Genomic DNA, 26,965 nt, shown 5'->3' with positions numbered 1-26,965 from the left:
CATCATCTTTAGCTTTAATTACCTTTAGTTCTTTTATAAAGCTGACCATTTTTCTCTTTCTCCCTCTTAAAAAATGCCAAACTAAAACTAAAATGCCTGATACTAAATGTTTTCTTAATCATATATAACTCCCAATACTTTATCTATGTGTCAGTAGCTCCACAGAGGAAAAAAAAAAGTAGTTCTCATTCCTGCTTCATTGGCACTTTTTGGAATTACAAACTCAGTGCAAAAGAACTGTGGCAGGTGACAAAACACTTTCCTTGGTCATAAGTCACAAGTTATACAGAGAACTTGGTAGAAGCTGAACCTAAAGCAAACAGAAACATTGTCTGACAAATTAGAAGATACAATCAGAACTCAAATGTTAGCTTGAAGTACTTTGAAGAAAAACTTGAAGAAAATCTTGAGCAGGGTGTCTCTTGCACCAGTTAAAGTAAATAATCTAATACTAAAAATCCTACCAACTAGTCAAGAACCAATTCACAATATAGCCAATATACCAGGAGATGTGTTGAAAACATGATAGTAAAGGGCCAAACCACTTCTGATCACCCCAGCCTAAGAGTGATGACTCCAACGTCTTACTTCCTATAATGTGTAGATAGTACCCAATCCAGACTTGTTTTTGTTTTAAAAAAAAAAAAAAATTTTTTTTTAATGTTTATTTCTGAGACAGAGAGACAGAGCAAGAGTGGGGGAGGGGCAGAGAGAGAGGGAGACACAGAATCTGAAGCAGGCTCCAGGCTCTGAGCTGTCAGCACAGAGCCCGACGTGGGGCCCGAACTCACAAACTGCGAGATCACGACCTGAGCTGATGTCGGTCGCTCAACCAACCGAGCCACCCAGGAACCCCCCAGACTTGTTTTTGAAATGCTTATCTTACTTGCTAGATGATACATTCCTTGGCTGTTTATTTCATCTTTCTTTTTAATTAAAAAAATTTTTGTCTTAAGTTTATTTTTGAGAGAGACAGAGACAGAGCATGAGCAGGTGAGAGATAGAGAGGGAGACACAGAATCCGAAGCAGGCTCCAGGCTCAGAGCTGTCAGCACAGAGCCTGACGTGGAGCTCAAACTCATGAACTGTGAGATCATGACCTGAGCCAAAGTCAGACGCTTAACTGACTGAGCCACCCAGGCACCCCTCTTTAGTTCATCTTTATGATACTCCACTGGTTTAAAAACCAATCTCACGCATTAGCTCTAAAATTTTCTGGCGTGAATTTACTTTCCTAGGTAGGTTACCCTACTCGAAAGAGTACATTGACATCATGTTCTTAGCAATTATATTTATCATTTAAAAATACTGTGTTAAACAAGTAACACATATACAAGAGATCAGTTTAAATAGTATGAAACTATTTTCCCAGAATCTTATCTTATGAATGGCAAAGCTGAGGTCAAACACTGAAATAATCTTTCTCTAACAACAAAAATATACTTCTACAATGACAAGCATCTTTGAATACATACATGCCACCAAACATGCATGTTTACAATGCTCTACAGCTTACACATACAAGTGTAATGTCACACACTCTTACCTCATTTAAGCACCACAATTTTTATTTTACAGAGTTGAGTAAGTTGCCTAAAGAAACTAATATTTATAAAGTATTGTTTTAGGATGTATGATTAACAAATACAACCAACATAAACACAGACATTATGTCCCAGCAACTTCATGTTGTAGGACACTGGTTCTAAAAACATGCCTGTAGGGGCCCCTGGGTGGCTCAGTCATTGAGCGGCTCTTGATTTCGGCTCAGGTCATGAACTTACGGTTCGTGAGTTCAAGCTCCGAGACGAGTTCTCTGCTGACAGTTCAGAACCTGGAGTCTGCTTCAGATTCTGTGTCTCCCTCTCTCTCTGCCTCTCCCCCACTCACACTTTGTCCCTCTCTCTCTCAAAAATAAACAAAAAAAATTTTTTTTAAACTTGCCCACAAAAGCTGAACAGGTGAGATCATTTATTAAAGGATTTCAGGGTTTGTTTGCTTCCATTATGGATAAATCTGTACTGGATACTGTAAAGCAATGCTTCTCAAACCTTAATATTCACACAAATCCCTGATTAACCTGTTAGAATTCAAATTAGGATTAAATAGGTCTTGGGTAGGGCTCCCGATTTCTAAAAACCTCCCAAGTGATGCTGACACTGGTCTGCACTTAAGTGTCAAGGTTGTAGAATATAAAAGGAATTAACCCAGGGGTGTCTGGGTGGCTTAGTCGGGTAAGTGACCAACTCTCGATGTCGGTTCAGGTCATGATCTCATGGTTCATGGGATGGAGCCCAAGTCCAGCTCTGTGCTGAAAGCACTGAGCCTGCTTGGGATTCTCTCTCTCCCTTTCTCTCTGCCTCTTCCCTACTTGAGCTTACTCTCTCTCAAAATAAATAAACTTAAAAAAAAAAAAACCCATATATTTAAAAAAAAAAAAAAAGAATTAACCCTAACTAGCACTACTAGCCAAAACTTTACAGCCTTTCATCTTCCATGACTCTGAAGTCAAACTATTATCATTCCCAGTTAATAGACAAGACTAAGGCACAGAGAAATGAACTTTCCCTAGATCACAATGCTTGGTCTGTGGAAAACCAGGGTTCAAATTTAGGAAGACGGACTCTGCAGGACCCTCTTAACCGCTACACATTATCCCGACATTATCTCCGTTAACAGGTAGACCCAGAATTCTAAGCCAGGTCCAGAGTACCTGGGTACCATTCGCACGAGTCGGGTGCCTACTACAATTCATATGTCTGCAGTCAACATAACGCTGTAGGGCAGGGAAGGAGTAAACAGAGCCTCCCACTCAACGCAGCGGGACAGGTGGAAGGGGCGGCAGGTCCCTCCTCTTCCCGCAGCTGTGGCTGGGCTCCCGGAGGACGACTCTGCGGGTAACTGCAGGGCGGCCGATGGCCGGAGGCGGGCATTAGAGGCGGGGCGTCGGCAGGGAAAGGTTCCGGGCTGGATGTACCAACGCGGGCAGGGGAAGGGGTTTCCAGGGGCCAGGACCGCCTTGCTACCTCCGAGCCCTGTACTGAGGCTGAGAAATTCTTTATCTAGTCCCAGGCTGCCTTGTGGAGTGTTGAGGTAGCAGGGCTCTTTTTAGCCACGGCCGCCTCCTTAGAGACTCTTCCTCTGGCACCTCGGTCGAGTGGAAGGCCCCGGAAATGGGGGCCGAGTGGCACCTGGCCAGTGCTGCGAGGGAGAGGGGCCAGTCGCTTACCAACTCCACTACGCCCCACGCAAATCCCCCGACTCTTCTGCCGCCGCCGTAGCCCTTACCAGCTCTTTGGGCGGCTTCTCCTGGGTTTTCCCAAACAGCCCCATGGCGAATTGAACTCGTCTTGCCCCTTCTGGCTTTCCGTTCCCCGCGCCCAGGCAGGTCACGGAGAGCCGCCTGGGCGGGGCGGGCGTGAGGAAAGGAGCCCAGACTCCCAGAGAAGGCAGCGGCCGCGAGAAAGGTGATGCGCATGCGTCCGGCTCATGCGCAGAATTGGGCCAGGCGCAGTTTCGTCAGAGAGATTGTTGCAATTGCGCCCCTTCTGGGAGGGGATTTGTAGATGGTAGTGACGAGTTAGGCGTGTTTTTGTGGGGTGTGGAAGTGATTCCTTTGGAAGATACGAACTTACTAACTATATGTGGTGATTACAGCTGCTTCTGATAACTTCTCTTAAACCTGTATGTTGTGGTACCGGAAGTCTGTCTCCACCCAGACGAGGTACATTTACAACCACTTTTCCCACGGCATCACCCATGAGTCCCCTAAGCACGTAACTTGCGGCAAGCCAGAAACGATCCCTTCTTTCTCCCGCTAGACTTGTTCCTCCCTCCCCTCTGTTGTCGCCACCATCACCTAGTCACTCTAACCTGGGCATCACCTTCTCTACCCCCTTTACCAAGTACCAGTAATGGTAACTTTTCCATGTTTTTGAACTCCAGCCCTCTCCTTTCCGCCCAAAGTGTCACAGCGTTTGTTCGGGCCATTGTTATTTCCAACGTGGATGATTTCTACCTGGCACTTGTGTGTCCGTCGTCTTATACTCCACATGGACCATGACCTTAATCAGATTCCCAAAGGTATCTGTGACTAAAATAGAGGCATTTTAGCCCAGCAATCTGATTGAACCTACACAGTGAGCTGATGGTTGTTGTCATTACTTCACGTCGTGGTGGAGAGCCATTCATTTAGTGCCACAACCTCATATTCCCATCTCTGGTGGTAAATGGTACAACGACTTTGAAAACGTTTTGATAATTTCTTAAAATGCTAAACATACACCTATCTTACGCAATTCCACTGCTAGCGGGTTACCCAAGAGTAGAAAAAGCAAATGTCTTTACAAAGACTTGTAAATGGGTGTTCATAGCACCTTTATTTGTAATAGCCAAGAACTGGAAATAATCCAAATGTCCATCAAAAGATGAATGGATAAATCAGTTGCGATAGATCCATATAATGGAATGCTGCTCAGCAATAAAAATGAACAAACTATTGATACATGCAACAATGTGAATCTCAAAATAATTATGCTGAAAGAAGACAGAAAAAAAAAAGTAAATACTACATGATTACATTTCTATAGCATTCCAAAAAAGGTGAACTAATCTGTAGTGACAGAAAGTGGCTCAGCGGTTGCTAGGGGACAGGGGTTGTTAGGAAAGAGGCAGGAAGGAGGGATTAGAGACACATAAGGAAGCTCTTGGAGGTGATGGATATTCTCTTGATTGTGGGGATGGTTTCACAGATGTATATAATGTCAAAACAAATGGGTACTTTAAATATGTGCAGTTTATGTCAATCATACTTAAATAAAGTTCTTTTAAAATAGCAGTACAAATTCAGTGTAGAAACTAAAATCCCATTCTTACTTCCTCAGGGGAAAAGGTCTCAAAGAACCTTATAATTAAATTACTATAATTATAGATAGTATGAATTCTTTGAGATCTTCTCCTTTGGACAATATGCTTTCACATATTTTTACTTAGTTGGGATCATATTATACATATTGTTTTCCGATCTCCTTTTAAAAAATTTTTATATAAATTGTCATTGATGTTAATATTTATAGCTGAGGACTGAGTGTTATACATAAGAGATGAATCACTGGTATGTACTCCTAATTCACTATTGCATTATATGCTAACTAACTTAGAGGTAAATTAAATAATTAATTAATTTAAAAAAAAGAAAAAATTTTAAATCATTAAAAAAAAAAAAAAAGAATGGTTTACCTGATGATAGACATTAGCAAGTGGTGGTCCCAATGTATTAAAATGTATTATATTAAATTGGTTGATTTTCATGATAATTAACTAAATTAATAATAAATTCATAATAAATAAATATTAAAATAATAATTTTATTTTAAGTTACAGATGTCTTAATAGTTAAAATATATTTTGAAAATGAAATTCAGATCAAACATTTATTCCACCCCTGAAGCACAGGGAAGTTTTAAAACCATTCCACCAGACTCATAAAATCAAAGGCAGAAAATACCTTTTACTCATCTCTGTCTCTTCAATACCAAACACAATAGTTTGATGAATGAACATTGTTAATTGAAAGTATGGAAAAATTGATTTCTAAGCCCTAAAGTAATCTTATTAAAAAGTCATCTGTGTTGATAAAAAAAAAATTATAGTTGAAGGATAATTTGGTGGGAATGGACTAAAATTTATTTAACCATTTTCCTATTGTATGAGATTAAGTGGTTTCTAATTTTTCCTTATTAAGTAATAAACATAGATACAGCTTAAATTGTAAAAATACTACCATTGCTCTCTACACAGGTTGCACGATTTTCAACTACCAACAGTGTATGAGAGCATCCTATTCCCTAAATCCTTGCTAACAATGAGTATTATCAATATTTTGCAATTTTGCCAATCTCATGGTATAAAATATTGTTCCTAATTTTCATTTGTATGATTACTAGTCTAGATGATCATCTTTTTGGTTTTTTATTGGATATTTGAATTTCTTCTGTAAATTACTTCTTGTATCCTTTGCCCATTTTCCGTTGAATTGTTTTCCTCTTTTCCTTCCCTCCTTGTTTCAATGTGAGGGAAACCTTTGAAAATGAGAAATCTATGGAAATGTTTTTAAAGTTTCCTTCACCATATCCCTCCTCCTCTTTTTTTCATTTGTTTTTCTTTTTGAATGAACCATAAGGCAGAAATTTTTCACATAAGAGGACACTGAACTTCCAATTAGTCAACAATATTTATCAAATACCTACTATGGGTCAGGGATTCTGTAGGCTCTAGGGAAACTATAGTGAACAAAAAAGAACTTCATACAATCTGGTGAGAAGGACAGGTATTAAACAATGGTGATCCATAAAATTAAGTGAATTACTACAAATGTGCAAAATTCTGGCCATAAGAAGAATATGGTGATCAGTGAATCTTCCCTGAACAGGTTATACATAAGTGAGCCTTGCAGGGTGAACCAGCAGAAATATGAGGAGAACCCAGTACAAAAGAAACAGCATGTGCCTAAGAGCCTTCCCAGTTTCTGGGTGTAGGCTTGGGACCACAGACACTTCAGTTCCTAAAGCTGCACTTACCTGAAAATTGGTTATCAAGGACAGAGAGGCCAAAGGGAGCATGGAGAAAGGTTCGATTGGGCATGTGGCATCCAACTAAAAGAGCCCATAGCTACAGACAGAGCCCTATAAACACGTTGATGCAGTTGTTCCTCAGTGACTAAAAGGGCACTGTGCATCTTCCACGCATGTTCCAGGCTCCAACGTCAGAGCAACATATACTCTATTTATGTCCTGATATTGCCGTGGCACTGGACAAAACTGTGGCTGTAGGTTGTCCTTCATACATGGACCTCAGGAATTACGCACCAGATCCTCCCACCTGCTAAGAATCACATCTGAGGGGGTGGGAAGAACTAAGTGAGCAGGCATTCTAGCTCTTCACTCCTGCCAAACACAGCAAGTGTTTAACAGGATCACACTCCCTTGCCATATGTTCACAAAGACGTTTATTCACACACAACTTCAAAGGTTTTGTGTGAATTCTCCTGATCCCTGAAAAATATTATAAATAGATGCATATCCTTGACTTGAAAGATACTGCAATGCCTGATGCTTTAAATATTTCCCTTGAATTTGAAATGAAAAATAGAAAGGACTGTTTTTCCTTCATTCTCCAGTTTGTCCTTGCTCATTTCTGTAATGTTTCCCATCTTAGGGAGCATTGTGGCTCAGAACTGTTCCCCATTCACCGGGTAGATTGTTAAATGAAATGCCCTGGGCAAGAAAATCACAACCCAATTCCTAGCAGGAATTTTGGCCTAATAAAACCAAGATACACCTTGTTTTATACAGCAGATGGATTCTGAAAATATTAGACATAAACTGGCTTTTGGAAAACTGAATTCCCTCCCATGACTTATATAATAATTTTGGGATGGATTTATCTGAATTTCTGATGAATCTTCATCTCAGGGGCTCCTAGCCACAGCCTATGAGTTGAAAGAAGGTAAAGGAAAACTTTGAGTCATCTTTCCATTTCCAGCATTCCTCCGCCAACCTTACGAAAACCCTGTACCAGTTCCCTAGGGCTGCTATAACAAAGTACAACAAACCAGGTGGTTTAAAACAACAGAAATGTATTTTCTCACTGTTCTGGTGTTTCGAAATCCAAAATCAAAGTGTCAGCAGGACTATGCTTCCTCTGAGACTCTGGGTAGAATCCTTCCTTTCCTTTTCCTAGGTTCTACTGAGAGCTGTTGATCATGGGCATTCCTAGGCTTGCAACTGCATTACTCCAATCTCTGCCTCTGTCATTAAATGGTGTTTATTAGTCAGCTTGTCTTGTGGTGCTATAACAAAATGCCATAAATTGGGTGGCTTAAACAACAGAAATTTATTTTCTCACAGTTCTGGAGGCTGGAAATCTTAGATAAGTGCCAGCATGGTCAGGTGCTAGAGAGAGCCTTCTCCCTGGTTTGGACTTCTTGTATCCTCACATGGTAGGCAGAGCAAGCTCTAGCGTCTCTTCTTTTATTAGGGCACTAATCCCATCATGAGGTCCCCACCCTCATAATCTCACCTAAACCTAATGATTTCCCAAAGGCTCCCTCTCCAAATACCAACACATTGGGGGCAGGGCTTCAACATATGCATTTTGGGGGTGACACACTTAAGTCAATAGCAGTGTTCCCTTTTCTTGTAAGTACACCAGTCACATTAAGGGCCCACCCTAATCCACCACCACACTGTCCTAACTAATTATATCTATAATGATCCTATTTCCAAATAAGATCACATTCTGAGGTACTAGGGGTTAGGACTTCAATATATCTTTTGAAAGGGTACAATTTAACCTACAACAATCCTCATTTATACACAAGCCCCCACCCCCACTTTTGAGAAGAAAGAAGGTGATAGAGGGTGGAAGGAGACTGGTTAGGTGAATCCTTTCAAAATAAACAAACTTCTGTCTTCTATGAGTGGCCCCAAAGTAGGGACAGTTTCCACTTGGGAAAGGTAAGTAAATATCTGAGGCCTGACTTGAACTTGGAGGATGTACTCTCCCTGCGGAATCACAGTAACCACTGCAGCCACTGCATATTGCCATCTAAAGCACCATTTCCACCATTAAAACTCCTGTCGTGGGAGATTCACATGCCTTTTCTTATTTCCTCACAGCACAGCAGAGACAAAGCCTGAACTTAAAGAAAAATCCAGCTGGAATATTTAAGCAATACTTTACTAAAATTGCCAAAAATTGTATCAGAATATCAGAATTGGAAAAATAGCATGTGACTCACACATTCAACATGATGTTAGACTGGATATTCTGGAAAAACTCACTACAAACACATAGAAGTCTTGATAAAATATAACCAGAATTACTTTATGTGCATGGTTGATCTCAAAAAAAGAGAAATTAGTAACTTCCTCCAATAACAGAAACTTAGGACCTTATTTGTGTGTTAAAAAAAAAAAAAAAACAGGGGTGCCTGGTGGCTCAGTCGGTTAAGTGTCTGACTTCAGCTTAGGTTATGACCTCATGGTTCATGGTTTGAACCCCACATTGGGCTCTGTGCTGACTGCTCAGAGCCTGGAGCCTGCTTCAGATTCTGTGTCTCCCTCTCTCTCCCTGCCCCTCCCCCATTTGTTCTTTCTCTCGCTCTCTCTCTTTTAAAAATAAACAAACATTAAAAAAAAGAAAAAACCAGGAGTGCCTGGGTGGCTCAGTCGGCTAAGCATCCAACTTCAGCTCAGCTCATGATCTCACAGTTCGTGAGTTCCAGCCCCACAATAGGTGAGCTCGAGCCCCACATCGAGTGAGCACGAGCCCTGCTTCAGGTGAACGCTGCTTCACTCTCTCTCCTTCTCTGCCCTCGTGGGATTCTCTCTCTCTCCCTCTCTATCTCTGCCCCTCACTCACTTGCGCCCTCTCTCTCAAAAAAATAAATAAAAATTTAAAAATGAAAAACAATGTAGCTTATAGATGGCAAAGTGCATAGGTCTTAAGTGTATGATCTGATGAATTTTTACATATGTATATATGTGAAACTATGTATATCGATATTTAAAACATTTCCAATATCTTAGAAGGCTCTATCATGCCTGTTTCCAGTCAATACCCACCAAAGAGAATCATTATTCTGACTTGTATCTCCATAGATTAGTTTTATCTCTTCTTGAACATCACATAAATGAAATCAAATTGTAGGCTCGGTTTTAATAATTGAGCAGAGGACCAGGAGGCAAGGCTTTTAAAGGCTGGGGAAAATGCGGACGCAAAATTAAGACCTCCTGAAGATGAGAGCCTTGAAGACTTCACCCTCAATGAAATTACAGGATAGTGGGGGAAAAAATCTATCTGCTAGCGAAGGGGGCTAAGAAGAAATGTTTGTTTCAGGCCAAATGCCTGGTGAAAAAATAAAAGTAGAAGGCTTCCTTAAGGAGCTGTAATTACAAGGCTGCCTTCCTGTGGGTTTAAATTTATACTACTTCCATAGTGTTGCAAATCCCAAGCCTGGATATTAATTTAAACAGTTCCTAATTTAAACTGTTGATAACTTCATGGTGACCTGAAGGGAGAAAAAACCAACCTGTGAACTTGTAATTATATACCCTGTTAAATTATCCTTCCAAAATTAGGGCAAAATAAAAACATCTTCAGGAGGAAAAATAACAACAGATCAAAAAAATCCACCAACCAATAGATCAACACTAAACAAAATTCTAAAGAATATGCTTTACAAATAACAATGATCTCAAAAAGAAGGCGTTAGATACAAGAAGAAATGATCACAAATAATTTAGTGAACATGTGTTAATCTGAAAAGAGTTGACTCAATAAACAATAATAATATTGATTTTGGGGAAATTAAAAGAGTAAAACTAAAACATCCCATAATTGTAATATGAAAAACTGGGTAGTGGGGCATGTAGGTGGCTCAGATGTGTTAAGCATCTGACTCTTGATTTTGGCTCAGGTTAAGATCTTGGAGGTTCATGAGAATGAGTCCCTCATTGGGCTCTGCGCTGACAGTGTGGAACCTGCTTGGGATTCTCTCTCTCTCTCTCTCTCTCTCTCTCTCTCTCTGTCTTTCTCTCTGCCCCTCCCCTGCTTGCACTGTCTTTCTCTCTCTCTCAAAGTAAATAAATAAACTTAAAAAAAAAGAGAAAGATAAAATGGGTGGGGTGGTTAAGTCATTGGATTTGAAATGATCTCAGAGGATTCAAACATCTTCCCTTATTTCCCCACAGCAGTGAGGTACTGAAAACAAGATATACTTTATCTAATATTCTTTGGAAAGGAGTAAAGATATTGAATAATTTTAGATATTAAATAAGCTTGTTAGAATTTTAAGGATAATCACTAAAATAAAAGAGATACTTCCAAAATATTAGAGGGAAAATGGAATTAAGAATATTAATCTAAATAAGGTAGAAAAGGAGAAAGAAAAGTCAGGAAAAGTAGAAGGCACAAAATACAATGATAGAAATAAAGATATATCAGTATTAATAATGAAATGGACTAAACTCACCAGTGAAAAGAGATTCCCAACTAGGTTTTTAAACATTTAGTTTGAGGCCATTTAAAAGGAACACACTACAACATAGGGTACAAAAAAATTGGAAGAAAGACCTGGACAAACATATTTACCAGGCAATACAAAGCTGTTACAGCTATATTATCAGACAAAATAGATTTTACAGCAAAATAACTTTTTATGAATGATGAAGTTTATAATGTACAAATTTCAATCTATCAGGAGGCTAATCATATAGTCTCAAAAAAAAAAAAAAAGGAAAAACTGACAGAATTTCAAGGAGAAATCCATAAACCAACCTCATAGAGGGAAATTTTAACTTTTCTTTTAGTAATTGGTAGATCAAGAAAACAAACATTTGGCAAAGACAAAGAAGACACAAAAATAAGACTCATTTAATCTAATTGTCACAACAAACAGAATAAGTTATCACATATCAAATGCTTACCAAAATTGACTATGTACTAGAATATAAAACAAGTGAAGAAATCATTTTGATTTACATCCCATTATATGACCACATATCAATTGAGTTAAAAAGCAATGATAAAAAAATTAAAATTAAAAAAATTTTGAAATATAAAAACACATTTCCAAATAACTCATAAGTCAAAGAATAAATCTTAATGGGAATTAAAATTAAAAAAATTAAAAAATTAAAATTAAAAAAATTTTGAAATATAAAAACACATTTCCAAATAACTCATAAGTCAAAGAATAAATCTTAATGGGAATTAAAATTAAAAAAATTAAAAAATTAAAATTAAAAAAATTTTGAAATATAAAAACACATTTCCAAATAACTCATAAGTCAAAGAATAAATCTTAATGGGAACAGGGGAGTCACAAGGCAACCGTCCCCCACCCAACTGGGGTGGTATCAGAGGAGACCTAGTAGAGACTTAGGACTTTCAACATCACCCAGTGATACTGTGACTACGCCCAACATAAGGTCAGTGGAGAACTGGATCTCTCACCTCTACCTAGCATTAAAGGGGAACTCCTCTCAGGGTGCCTGCATGGCTCAGATGGAAAAGCATGCAACTTTTGATCTTGGGGGTCATGAGTTTGAGTCCACCTGTGGTGTAGAAATTACCTAAATAAATAAAAACTAAAAAAAATAAAATAAATATAATAAATATATTTATTATATATTTTTTTAACATTTATTTTTTGAGACAGAGAGAGACAGGGCATGAGCTGGGGAGGGGCAGAGAGAAGAGACACAATTCAAAGCAGATCAAAGCAGATCAAAGCAAATAAAAAAATAAAAATAAAATAAAATAAAAATAAAAACAAAAATAAATAAATAAATAAAATAAAAATAAAAACAAAAAAAAAATCAAAAATTTGGGGGGTGGTCTCCCCTCATATCTCACTGAAGGCCAAGTAGGGAACTTGGACTTCTACCTTCACCTGTAATTAATTAGGGGGCACCTCCACTTTCCTACCAAAGCAGTGTCAGGAAAAAAACAGCAGAAACAGGTTTAAATAAGATGCATAATCTCAGAACATAAACTGAAATGTCCAGATTTCAAATAAATGAAAATCACTCATCATACCAAGAACCAGGAAGATCTCAAACTGAATGAAAAAATATAACCATTATATGTCTTACTAGGGTAAACAGTGTCTCCCAAAAGTTCATGTCCACTGGAACCTGTGAATGTTACCTTATTTGAAAATAGAGTCATTGCACATAAATTAAGGTGAGATCATACAGGATTAAGGTGGGCCCTAAATCCAATGAAATTGTCGTCCATGTAAGAAGAGGGAAATTTGAAAGAAACACATAGTAGAGAGAACCATGTAGAGACAGAGGCAGAGATTGGAGTGGGTATCTAAAAACCAAGAAACACCAAATATTAACCTATCAAAAGATAAAAGAGCAAGGAAGGATTATTCCCTAGAGCCTTCAGAGAAAGTATGGCTCTGCCAAAACCTTGATTTCAGCTTAATTTCTAGCCTCAAGAACTGTGAGAGAATAAATGTCTGTTAGTTTAAGCCACCTAGTTTGTGGTCATTTGTTGTGGCAGTTCCACTAAACTTAATATAGATGCCAAGAATGAGATGACAAATATTAAAATCATCTAATAAAGATTTTTTAATTCCATGATTTTTAAAATTCAATAAGGAATTTAAAACATGATTGAAACAAATGAAAAAAAACTCATTAAAAAAAGGAACATACAAAGAAGAACAAAAGGGAAATTTTAGAGTTAAAAAACACAACAACCAAAATAAAGAGCTCATTGGATAGGCTCAACAGTACAATGGAGAAGACAGAAGAAAGAATCAGTGAAATAGAAAATAGAATAATAAGACAGTACCCAACCTGAATGACAGAGAATAGACTGAAAAAGAATGAACAGAATCTCAGAGACCTGTGGGACTATAACAAAAGATGTAGCATTTGTGTCATCAGAGTCATGGAAGGAGAAGAAAAATAGGGCAGGACTGAAAAAGTATTTAAATAATGGCCAGGGGCACCTGGGTGGCTCAGTTGGTTAAGCCTCTGACTTTGGCTCAGGTCATAATCTCACAGTGTGTGAGTTGGAGCCCCGCATTGGACTCTGTGCTGACAGCTCAGAGCCTGGAGCCTGCTTTGAATTGTGTCTCTTCTCTCTGCCCCTCCCCAGCTCATGCCCTGTCTCTCTCTGTCTCAAAAAATAAATGTTAAAAAAAAAATAAATAACGGCCAAAGAAAAGAAATACTGACTGAAAACTTCTCCAAGTTGGCAAGAGACATAAACCTGCAGATTCAACAGACTGAGAAAACCCAAAGAAGAAATAGCCAAAGAAATACAAAAAAATCTTGAAAGCAGCCAGAGAAAAATGACATCTTATCTATATGGGGAAAACAATTCAAACAGCAGTGGATCTCTTATCAAAACCATGGGACATAGAAGGAAGTAGCACAATATTTTTAGTGCTAGAAGAAAAGAACTGTCAACCCAGAATCTTATATCTCAAGATAATGTTCTTCAGGAATGAAAGGGAAACAAAGACATTTTCAGTTGAAGGAAAACTGAAGGAATGTGTCCTCAGAAGACTACCTTAAATGAAAAGATAGTTTCTAAATAGAAATTTCTCTAAACAGAAAGGAAACCACAAAAAGAAGGAATCTAGGACCACCAGGAAGCAAAAAAAGAACAGACGAGGCAAAAGTATGGATTAAATATAATGGGCTTTTGCTCTCCTTTGGAGTTTCCTAAACTGTGTTCAATGGATGAAACAAAAATTATAACACTAGCTAATGTGGTTCTAAATGTACGAAGAGGAAATACTTAAGATAATTATATTATAAATGGAGGAAGAAAATGAAATCTAAAGAGAGGTAGGGTTTCTATACTTCACTTGAACCAGTAGACTGTGATAAGTTATGTATATATAATATAACACCTAGAGCAACCACTAAAAATTTACAAAGAAGTATAATAAAAAATGGCATAGATATTAACCATCAGGGAAATGAAAATCAAAACCACGAGATACCACTTCACACACGCTAGGATGGCAATAATAAAAGAGACAGGTAATAAGTGTTACTGAGAATACAAAGAAATTGGAACTCTCACACACTGACAGTGGGAATGTAAAATAATGCAGTACCTTTGGAGAGCAGTTTGGCAGTTCCTAAAGAAGTTAAATACAATACCATATGATCCAGCAATTCCACTCTAGATATATACAAACCAAAATGAAAATATATGTCCACATAGGAACTTGTACACAGATATTCATAGCAACACTATTCATAATAGTCAAAAAGTAGAATTAACCCAAATGTCCATCAACTGATGAATGGATACATAAAATGTATTATCCATGTAATCGAATAGTATTTGGTCATTAAAAGGAATGAGGGGAGCCTGAGTGGCTCAGTCAGTTGAGCATCTGACACTTGGTTTCAGCTAAGGTCATGATCCCAGGGTTGTAGGATCAAGCCCTGTGTCAGGCTCCATGCTGAGTGTGGAGCCTGCTTAAGAGTCTCTCTCCCTCTCCCTCTCCCTCTGCCTGTCTCGACCATCATGCATGCTTTTTCTCTTTCTCTAAAATAAAAAATTAAAAAATGAATAAAATATTGATTCATGCTACAATGTGGATGAAAAATTGAAAACACAATGCCAAGTAAAAGAAGCCAAATTCAAAGGACACATGATTTTGTATAGAATAAGCAAATCCATGGTGAGAGAACATAAACTAGTGGTTTCCAGGAGATGGGAAAAATGCAGAATGGAATGTGATTGCTAATAGGTATGGGCTTTCTTTTTGGGGTGATGAAAATGTTCTGGAATTAAATAGTGGTGATGGTTGCACAACTTTGTGAATATACTAAAATTCATTGAATTGTACATATGGAGATGAAAATATAGTCAATAATATTGTAATAATGTATGGTGACAAACGGTAACTACAGTTATTGTGGTGAGCATTAAGTAATGTATAGAATTGTTAAATCACTGTGTAGTACCCCTGGAACTAATATAATAAATTTCAACTATACTTCAATTATAAAATATTTTTAAATGAATGAATCCTATAGTATATGAATTATATTTCAATAAAGCAGTTTTAAAAACACTACAGATAAATCAAAATGGAATTCCAAAAAATGTTCGAGTAATTCACAAGAACAGAGGAAAAGAAGACAGAGAAAGGAAACAGAAAATAAAACATACAGTCAGACTTAATTTGAACATATCAATAATTATATTTAATGTAAATGGTCTAGGGGCGCTTGGGTAGTTCATTGGGTTAAGTATCTGATTTCAGCTCAAGTCATGATCTCACAGTTCATGGGTTTGAGCCCCACATTGGTCTCTCTGCTGTCAGCACCAAGCCCACTTTGGATTCTTTGTCCCCTCTCTCTCTGCCTCTCCCTCACTCACATTCTCTCTCTCAAAAATAAACAAACATTTAAAAAAATGTAAATGGTCTAAATACAACTTAAAGAGATTGATAGAAAGGGTTAAAAATATAACACCACTATATGTCATGTGCAATAAACTCACTTCAAATATAATGATATAGGCAGGATGAAAGTAAAAGGACGGGAAAAGTTACATCATGCAAAAAATCAAAGGCAAGCAGAAGTGGTTATATTATCAGATAATTTACACTTAAGAGCAAAGAAATTCACCAGGAAAAAGATGTACACTATATGATGATAAAAATATCAATCCACCAAGAAGACATAGCAGTCCAAATGTGTATACATCAACAACAGAACTGAAAAAATGGGAAATAAAAACTGATAGAACTGAAATTTAAAAAATAGACAAATACATAGTTACAATTTGAGATTTCAACACCACTCTCTCAACATCTGATAGAACAACTAAGAAAATCAGCAAGGATATAGAAGAACATCATCAACCATTAGGATCTAAAAGACATTTATAGAACACTCTACTCACAACAGAACACATTCTTTTCAAGTGCCTACAGAACACACATCAAGAAAAACCATATCATGGGGCATAAAATAAACCTCAAGAAATTTAAAATAAGTTAAATCATACCAAGTATGTTCTCTAGCCACAGCGGAATCAAACTAGAAATCAATGACAGAAAAATCCTCCAAACACTCTGAAACTAAAAAACACACTTGTAAATAATTAATGGATCAAAGAGAAAGTTTCAAGAGAAATTTTAAAAATACACTGAACTAAGCAAAAATGAAAATTGTTATAACATATCGATGTTTGTGGAACACAGCTAAATCAATATTGAAAGGAAAATTTATTGAACTAAATGTACCATTAGAAAAAGAAGAAAAGTTTTAGGGGCGCCTGGGTGGCTCAGTGGGTTGAGCACCCAACTTCAGCTCAGGTCACGATATCGCGGTCTGTGGGTTCAAGCCCCGTGTAGGGCTCTGTGCTGACAGCTTGGAGCCTGGAACCTGCTTCAGATGCTGTCTTACTCTCTTTCTGCCCCTCCCCCGATCATGCTCTGTCTCTCTCTGTCTCTCAAAAGTGAATAAACGTTAAAAAAATTTAAAAAAAAAAAAAGAAAAAGAAGAAAAGTTTTAGGTCAGTAATCTAAGTTTCCACCTTGAGAACGTAAAAAATAGAATGAAATAAACCTAAACCAGGAGAGAGAAGACAAATCAATGAAATTGAAAACATAAAAGCAATTGAGAAAATTAATGAAACAAAGAGCCAGTTTCCAGAAATTCAAATAAAATTGACAGAGCCCTAGAAAAACAGACATAAGAATAAAAGATTGAGAGAACACAAATGACCAATATCAGGAATGAAGCAGAGTATCACTATAGACTTTGCAGGCACCAAAGAGATAATAAGGGATAAAATGGACCAATTTCCTGAAAAACAAAAACTACCACAACTTACCCGATATGAAATGGATAATAAGATAGATATTATTGATAATAATATTATGATATTATTATATATCATATATATACTATATATATACTATACTATATACTATATATACTGTATACTATATACTATATATATATACTATATATACTATATACTATATATATATATAGTATGATAGACAATATTCAATTAAGGATATTGAGTCATAATTTATTTTTTTAATTTTTAAAAGTTTATTCATTTACTTTGAGAAAGAGAGAGAAAGAGAGAACACATGCACAAGCATAGGAGGGGCAGAGAAAAGGAGAGGCAGAATCCCGAGAAAGCTCTGTGCCATCTGCACACAGTCGGATGTGGGGCTCAAAATCACAAACTGCAAGATTGTGACCTGAGCCGAGATCAAGAGTTGGACATTTAACTGACTATGTCACCCAGGTGCCCCTTGAGTCATAATTTAAAAACAATTAACAAATAAATACAAAAATATCTATGTAAAAAGATCCCCCCCAAAAGTCTCTAGAATCAGATGGTTAAACTGTAGAATTCTATCAAATGTTTAAAGAATAATTAATGCAGAGACAGACACACAAATACAGAGAATAAACTGATGGTCGCCAGAGAGGTGGCAAAATGGGTGAAGGGGAGTGGGAGATACAGGCCTCAAATTATAGAATGAACAAGTCACAAGGATGAAAGGTAAAGCATAGGGAATATAGTCAGTGGTACTGTAATAGCGATGTAAGGTGACAGATGGTAGTTACACTTGTATGCATAAGATAATGAATAGAGTTATAGAACCACTATGTAGTATGTCTGAAAGAAATGTAATATTGTGTGTCAACTATACTTCAATGAAAATGGAAACAAAAAAATAACAATTAACACCAGCTATACAAAACTTCTCCTACAATTAAGAAGATGTGGTATATTGTTACAGTGGAACACTACTTGGTGATGAAAAAGAATGAAATCTTATTCATTTGCAACAATGTGGATGGAACTGGAGGGTATTATGCTAAGCAAAATAAGTCAGTCAGGGAAAGATAGACATCCCATGATTTCATTCATATGTGGAATCTGAGAAACTTAACAGATCATGGGGGGAGGGTAGGAAAAATAAGATAAAAACAGAGGGAGGCAAACCATAAGAGACTCTTAAATACAGAGAACAAACTGAGGGTTGTTCAGGGTGGGGAAATGGTTGTTGGGCATTAAGGAGGGCACTTGCTGGGAGGAGTGCTGGGTGTTATATGTAAGTGATGAATCACTTCAATCTACTGCTGAAACCAAGACTACCGTGTATGTTAACTTGAGAATAAATTTTAAAAATAATAAATAAATCTCTCCCAGAAAATAGAAGAGGAGCAAATATGTCCCAATTCATTTTATGCAGGTAGTATTACCCTAATACCAAAACCAGACCCCCCCAAACAGTATAAAATAAGAAAACTCCAGACCAATATCCCTCATGAATATAAACACAAAAATTCTTAACAAAATAAAGCAAAGAGAATTCAGTAATATGTAAAAAGAATTAAACACCATGACCAAGTGGGGTTTATTACAAGGATTTAGGGCTGTTCAATATATGAAAATTAGTCAGTGTAATCCACCATAACAGGCTAGAGAAGAAAATCACAGACCACATTACACAACACAGAAAAAAATTTTGACAAAATTCAATACCATTTGTGATTAAATAAGTAACTCAAAAAATAGTAACAGGGAAAGTTCCTCAACTTGCTAAAAGTCATCAACAAAAAACCCTGCAGCTAACATTGAATTTAAAGGTGAAAAACTGAATACTTTCCCCTAAGATTGTGATATCCACTTTCACCACTCTTAATTCAATTTAGTGCAGAAAGTTTTAGCCACTGCAACAAGAAAAGGAAATAAGAGACATACAAACCAGAAAGGAAAAAAATTAACTGTTATTTACAGATGACATGATTGTCTATGTAGAAATTTCAAGAAACCTACCAAAAATGGTAGAAATCTACTATTTCTAGCTATTAACATGTTGACACCAAAATTAAGAATACAGTGCCACTTACAATCACTCAAAAAATTAAATACTTAGCTATAAATCTGACAAAACATGTATAGTACTTGCATGCTGAAAATTACACAACACTGACAGAATCATGAAAGATCAAAGATCCAAATAAAATGGAGATTATACAATGTTCATGGATTGAAAGCACAACAGAGTAAAGATATCAGTGCTCTCCACAAAAAATATACAAGTTTGGTACAATTCTTGCTTTTAAAAAAGGCTAAATACAAAAACACATTCTTTCTATATATAATAAACAATTAAAAAAGAAAATCTGTTGCCTGTAGCAACTTTATATAATATAGGTCTCCTGAAGCAAGGGAAACAAAAGCAAAAATAAACTATTGGGATTACATCAAGATAAAAAGCTTCTGCATAGCAAAGGAAACAATCAACAAAACTAAAAGGCAACCTACAGAATAGGAGAAGATCTAATAAAGGGTTAGTACTTAAAATATATAAAGTTATAATACTCAACACTTAAAATATGAATAATCCAATTAAACTGGGAAGAAAATATGAATAGACATTTTTTCCAAAGAAGACATCCAGATGGCTAGCAGACACATAAAAAGATGTTCAACATCACTCATCATCAGGGACGTGCAAATCAAAACTACAATGAGATATTACCTCATACCTATTAAAATGGCTAAAATCAACAACACAAGAAACAACAGATATTAGTGAGGATGTAGTGCATTCCCTGTACTGTTGGTGGGAATGCAAACTCATGCAGTCACTCTGGAAAACAGTGTGGAGTTTCCCCCAAAAGTTAAGAATGGAACTACCCTATGATCCAGCAATTACACTACTAGGTATTTACCCCCAAAATACAAAAATACTGATTCAAAGGGATACATGCAACCCAATGTCTATAGCAGCATTATCAACAATAGCCAAATTATGGAAAGAGCCCAAATGTCCATCAACTGATGGATGGATGAAGAAGAATGGAATACTACTCAACCATCAAAAAGAATGAAATCTTGCCATTTGCGATGCATTTGCATGGCATTTGCAATGCTGTGGATGGAGCTAGAGAGTATTATGCTAAGCAAAATAAGTCAGAGAAAGACAAATACCATGTAATTTCACTCATATGTAGAATTTAAAAAAACAAATGAGCATAGGGAAAAAAGAGAGAGACAGGCAAACCAAGAAATAGACTCTTAACAATAGAGAGCATACTGATGGTTACCAGAGGGATGTTAGTGGGGGGATAGGTTAAAGAGGTGATGGGGATTAAAGAGTGCACTTGTTGTGATTAGCATTGAGTGTTGTATGTAAGTGTTGAATCACTAAACTGTACACCTGAAACTAATATTACACTGTACATTAACTGGAATTTAAATAAAAACCTCAAAAATGTAAAATTTGTAAAACACTATTTTTTATGCCATAAAAAATCATAAAATCATAAAAAAATCAACCAATTAAGAATAAATTGAATTGAATAAATTGAATACAAGGCCCTTTTACAGACAACTACAAAACACTGCTGATAGAAATTAAAGAATATCTAAATAAATGGAGAGATATATTCATGAAATGGAACTCAATATTGTAAAGACATCAGTTCACCCCCAAAGGTATCTATAGATTTAATGCAATGCCATTTACAATCACTCAAAAATCCCAATTAAAACCTAGAAGGGTTTTGTGTGTGTGTGTGTGTGTGTGGTGAATTTGATAAGCTAATTTGAAAATTTTCTATGGAAATGCAAAATACTAAAGTTGGTGGATTTATGCTACCTGATATCAACAGTATTATAAAATTCTAATAACTAAAATGGTGTGGTGTTGGTATGAAATTATTATACAGACTAATGGAAAAGAATAGAGAACCCAGTAGTAGAACCATATATAAACACTGTCACCTGGTTTATAACAAATACCACCACAATTCAGTGGGGGAAAATGATATTCTTTCCATTAAATTCCACAAAGACAGGGGCGCCTGGGTGGCTCAGTCGGTTGGGTGTCCGACTTTGGCTGAGGTCATGATCTCGCGGTCCATGGGTTCGAGCCCCGCATCAGGCTCTGTGCTGACAGCTCAGGGCCTAGAGCCTGCTTCAGATTCTGTGTCTCCCTCTCTCTGATGCTCCCCCGTTCATGCTCTGTCTCTCTCTGTCTCAAAAATAAATAAATGTTAAAAAAAAAAAATTCCACAAAGACAATTTAGATATCCATAAAAAAAGAAAAAAAAAGAACTTTGATCCCTACCTCACACCACACACAAAACTTCATTTGAGATGGAGCACAGACTGAAATATGAAAGGTAAAAAAGCAAAGCTTCTAGAACAAAACATAGGAAAATATTTTCAACACTTTGGGTAGGCAAAAATGAAACAGAACACAAATTAAGAGCTATAAAAAATCATTAAATTGGACTTCTTTAACATTAAGAACTTATATTCATCAAAAGATGAGGGTGAAAAGGGAGGCCCAAAACTGCTCCATATTTCCAAAATAAAAACTCATATCCAGCATATATAAAGGACTCTTACATATTAATAACAGTAGATTCACCCCAATTTTTAAATTAGCAATGTGAAGTATTATTTAATTTGCTATTGAGAGTATGAAAAGATGATCCATATCATCATTCAGAGACATAAAAATTAAAAACGTAATTAAATTCTAATATATCCCCACAAGAATGGTTAATATTAAAATCATCGACAATATCAAGTGTTGGAAAAAATATGGGAACCCATATATACTGCCGGTTAGAGTATACATTGGTACAACTAGTTTGGAAACTTTAGCAGTGTATACTAAAGCTAAACATATATATAAACTTTATGATATAGCAATTCCATCCCTTGTTATATACTCAACATAAGTGTTACTGTCCATTTAAAGACATGTATAATAATATTCAAGGCAACTGTATTGATAATGGCAAAATCTGGAAATAAATGAACCATCAGCAAATGAATATATAAATTGTTATATATTTATCACAATTAACATATATTATATATATCACAAATTATATATTCATATAATAATATACTAATCAATACAGCAATACAAAAAATGAACTATAGATACATACAATATCAATGGAATTTCAGTGGAACTGCTCACTGTGCTTTGCTTGGACTTGAGCTCTCTGCATTGCAGTCAAGAAATTGCCCTTTGCAGAGACTTGAGTAATCATGGGGTTTACCCTGTTAGTTTCCTGCTTCTCAGCAATCTCTGGTTTTTTTTAATATTTATTTATTTTTGAGAGAGAGCGAGAGAGAGCACACGCAAGTGTGAGTGGGGAAGGGGCAGAGAGAGAGGGGGTCAGAGGATCCAAAGTGGGCTCTGTGCTGTTGACATGACAGCAGAGAGCCTGATGTGGGGCTTGAACTCACAAACTGTGAAACCATGACCTGAGCCGAAGTCAGACACATTAACTGGCTGAGCCATCAAGGTGCCCCAGCAATCTCAGTCTATATTGCCTATTGTCCACTTTCTGAAAACAACCGCTCGTATATTTTTGTCTGGTTTATAGTTACGGCAAGAAGACTAGTCCAGTACCAGTTACTCCATCATGATCAGAGGTAGAAAACCAGAGTTATTTTATTATTTTTGTTATGTTTTATTTTTTTTAATGTTTATTTATTTATTTTGAGAGAGAGAGAGAGAGCAGGGGAGGGGCAGAGAGAGAGGGGGAGAGAGAATCCCAAGCAGGCTTCGCCTGTTAGCACAGAGCCCGACACGGGGCTCGAACCCACAAACTGTGAGATCATGACCTGAGCAGAAACCAAGAGTCAAGATGCTTAACCAACTGAGCCACCCAGGTGCCTCATAGAAATCCAGAGTTATTTTTAAAAAAATGGTATGAACCGCACTTAGGAAAATTGGTTGAGAGAGAAACACTGACTAGGTAACTACAGGAGCCTTTACTCATACTGGAACTATAGACATAGGATATTTAGATGAAAGGATGATTAGTAAATTTTGGATATGATGGGACTGAGATGTGGTCATAGTTAAAGGTTAATCTGGTATAACAGAGAGACCTCAAAATGCAATGACTTTAAATTAAATAGAAGTTTGTTTCGTGGAAGAGTCTAGTGATCTCCATGGTCAGGTAGCTCTGTTTGAGGTCATTCAGGGACCAAGGCTGGTGAAGCAGCTCTGTGCACTGGTTTCACCTGACTTTCAAGACTGCATCGATTATCACCATATCTTGCAGGGTAAAAGTAGAGAAGAGAAAGCGTTCATACATATACCTAATGTTTTAAGTCAAGATCCAGAAGTGGGATGCATCATTTTTGTTTACCTTGTACTTGTCAAGAATTAGTCACATTGGTCACACGTAACTACAGCGTGGGCTGCAGTCTAAGACAGTTCAGCTAAAATTCTAGTAAAATGGAAGAATGGGAGAATAGATTAGTGGCAGGGTTGGGGGAGAACGATCAGCTTGACCACCACAGATGCTTGTGAGTCATCCAAGCAAAATGCCCAGCAGATAGCTCCATACAGAGATCTAGTATCAAATACAGTGTTCTGGAGATGCAGATTCAGAAGCAATCAGCATATTTAGTTGGAGTCTAGAACATGAGTATTTTTTTTTTAAGTTTTTTATTTTGAGAGAGAGAGAGTGTGTGTGCATGCAAGCGGGAGGGGCAGAGAGAGAGAGGGAGGAGAGAATCTCAGGCAGACTGTGCACTGTCAGCTCAAGCAGACTGCGCACGGTCAGCCCAACCCGGAATGGTGAGATCATGACCTGAGCTGAAATCAAGAGTCAGACGCTTAATTGACTGAGTCACCCGGACGTCCCGAACATGAGTATTGATGAAATCCCCCAAATGAATTGAGAACTGGAACAAAACTGTAGAGGAACAATAACTCTGAAGAAGCAAGGGAGGAAGATCCCAGAAAGGAAATTACTTTTATTTTTAAAGTTTATTTACTTATTTTGAGAGAGACAGAGACAGTGTGAGTGGGGAGGGGCAGAGAGAGAGGGAGAGAGTTAGCGGTCCAAAAAATGAAGGTATTTTTTAAACTGCCACATTCACTCCAAAGCCCATTTATCTCCTTCAGCATCCCAAAGATGAAGCACGTGTTCTGCTCAGCTGTGTAATAAAGTGGCAAACACAACACGCACTGACATCACAGGACAGTTGCCTATGTTTAGTTTTGGTAGACACAGTTTTCTAAAGTAGTTATATCAATTTACATCCTCCCCAGCAGTATATGAGTCCCAGTTGTTCTACATTCTTGCTAAAATTTGATATTATAATTTACAATTGTCAGAAACTGGAAATAAGAAGCCTATTGTGGTAGAATGGATAAATTGTGGTATGTTCAGACGATATAACACTATGCAGTCATGAAAATGAACAAAGTACTGCTACACATAGTAGAGATGAACCTCATATGTAATTTTAAATGAAAGGAACTATACACAAAATACAACACACTATACGATTCTATTTATATAGCATTCAAAGAGAGGCAAAATTACCCTAGGATTTTAGAAGTTATCAATAGAGATTAAATTTGGGCAGAATGGTGGAAGTAGTGACCAGGAGGTAACCAGGGGAGGTTTCAGGGATGTGACAATTGTTCTGTTTCTTGATCTGGGTGATGGGTGTTGAGTTTGTGAGAAACTGATAACCTGCACATTTAATATTTATATACTTTTATGGAGATGTATTGCCTTTCAGTAAAAACTTCAAATGGAAAAAAGAATGTATTTTCCTTGGATGACTGGAAGTGATTAAAGAAGAAATAGATGGTGAAGGTATCTTCATTTTGTTCCATCCTTCTCTTGTCCTACTCCCCTCCCTTTCAGCTGATCAATAATGTTATTATGAAGCATCAAAAGCCTTTTCTGATTCCTACCTATGGTTTACCCTATAGGAAAACATTAGTCCTGCACTCAGACTATGTACTAATTCTCCGATAAACAAGCAACAAACACATTCGCCGGACTAAGAACTCCAAGCTGTTTCAACAAACGCTAGGTCTCTGATTATGAGATTCTAAATAAAATGCATACATTTGCCCAGAATGGGTTAATTAGATATATTCCTCCTTAAAGGAATGTAAGTGAATGAATTATTATAGTCTTTTTTTAGCTCTCAGAAAAGTTTGAAGTTTATTTGAGAGAGAGAGAGCGCGCACATTCAGGGTAGGGGCAGAGAGAGAGAGAGAGAGAGGGAGACAGAATCCCAAGTAGGCTCTACATTTAGCACGGAGCCTGAGGCAGGGTTGCTCTCACGACCCTAAAATCATGACTGAGCTGAAATCAAGAGTCAGAAGCTTAACCTACTGAGCCACCCAGGCATCCCAGCTCTCAGAAAACTTTCAAATAAAAAGTCCTTTCTCCAGTTTCTATATAACCCAGTCTGGTGCGTATCATGCCATAAACCATCTTTTACCTCTCAACCTTTCCACAGCCATGAAAATACAGCAGAGTCTGTGTAGATATGCCTTGATTCAGTAACAGCAGAGAGTGGAGAATATGCTCAGTGGAAGCAGAAGAAAGCTGATCTCGTATCTCCTGTTCCCTGTTTCAGAGATAATTCAGGGTAACAGGATGAGCTGGTCACTGAACTCATGAGGTTGGGGTTTAATAATTTACAGTTCACAGGTTTCCCTCTAAATAAAGATCCTGGTTAAATACGTGCCATTTTGATGAATAAATGTAGATAGCAGAATATGTTTCAGAGCAAGGAGGTTTTCCTAGGACTGGCTTTTTTAACAGATGAACTCCTGATTTCATTCTCCTTCCCATGGTGACATGGGAAGTATCCAAATCTGGGCATTCATCACCTGCTATTGCTATATTGCCAGTTAATGGCATGCTTTTCTGTGGATCCTGGCAGGTGGGTTGTTTATAGATTTTTGCAAATGTAGCATGCATATGATGAGTGTGCCAGTTTATTTATGACTGGGATATCAACAACCTAAATTAAGGCAGAAGACTGGACAAAATGGCCTTTTTATTTGCTTCTGACACTCAGATTCTATTATTTGAAACAGGAAAACTGTAAGAATCACGTCCCTTTTCTTTTTTCCTTCTCATCAGACAAGTGTTTTTAAAGTAAAGCAATATACATCAAGATTTGTCACAGTCCACCATGCTCAATACTAACAAACACTTTGAACAATATTGTTTTAAAGGCCCAAAATTTGCTGTGTTTGGCAAGAGGAGTCTCTTACCCAAGCCTCCTGCAACTCAGAGTCAGCTTGAGGCATTTGGTTCCAAAAACCTACTGTTTTAGCCACTTAACTCAGGAATCGAGTAAAGCTAAATGGGAAGCATTTAAACAATAACAACAAAAGCAGCCCTGAAAATACCAGAATTCTTCTAACTTCCCTTTTGCTGGTCTGAAACCCTACTACTTTGTTTTTGTAAAAGGACTTCCTTCATAAAGCCCCAAATAAGTTTCCATGTGGAAATATGTCACCAGACCCTGCTTTATCAACAGATGAAGATCTCAAAGTACATTCCCAAATGAAAAGAGCTCACAGAATTTCACCAACAGTAGTGACGGTGACTAAATA

General features: G+C 37.1%; 1 protein-coding gene across 3 annotated transcripts in view; it reads right to left on the bottom strand.

Annotated features, from left to right (window-relative positions):
- LOC112864346 (E3 ubiquitin-protein ligase RNF103) overlaps window positions 1-26,965 on the bottom strand; it is a 110,809-nt gene that overhangs the window by 53,867 nt on the left and 29,977 nt on the right. The window contains exon 1 of one of the 3 annotated variants that reach the window (XM_086700652.1): window positions 3,289-3,493. The exons of 1 other annotated variant lie outside the window; for it this stretch is intronic. In XM_086700652.1, the coding sequence (XP_086556778.1) occupies window positions 3,289-3,478 (190 nt within the window). In that variant the 5' untranslated portion in view covers window positions 3,479-3,493. Of the gene's footprint in view, window positions 1-3,288; window positions 3,494-26,965 lie in introns of those variants that run through there. One more of the 3 variants, XM_025927413.2, reaches the window with a different exon arrangement.

The sequence above is a fragment of the Puma concolor genome, chromosome A3, assembly GCF_028749965.1.
Source record: "Puma concolor isolate L17-30 chromosome A3, mPumCon1.1.hap2, whole genome shotgun sequence".
Classification (NCBI taxonomy): Eukaryota; Metazoa; Chordata; class Mammalia; order Carnivora; family Felidae; genus Puma; species Puma concolor.
Note: the sequence above shows the minus strand (reverse complement) of the source record. Positions and strands in the feature narration are given on the sequence as shown.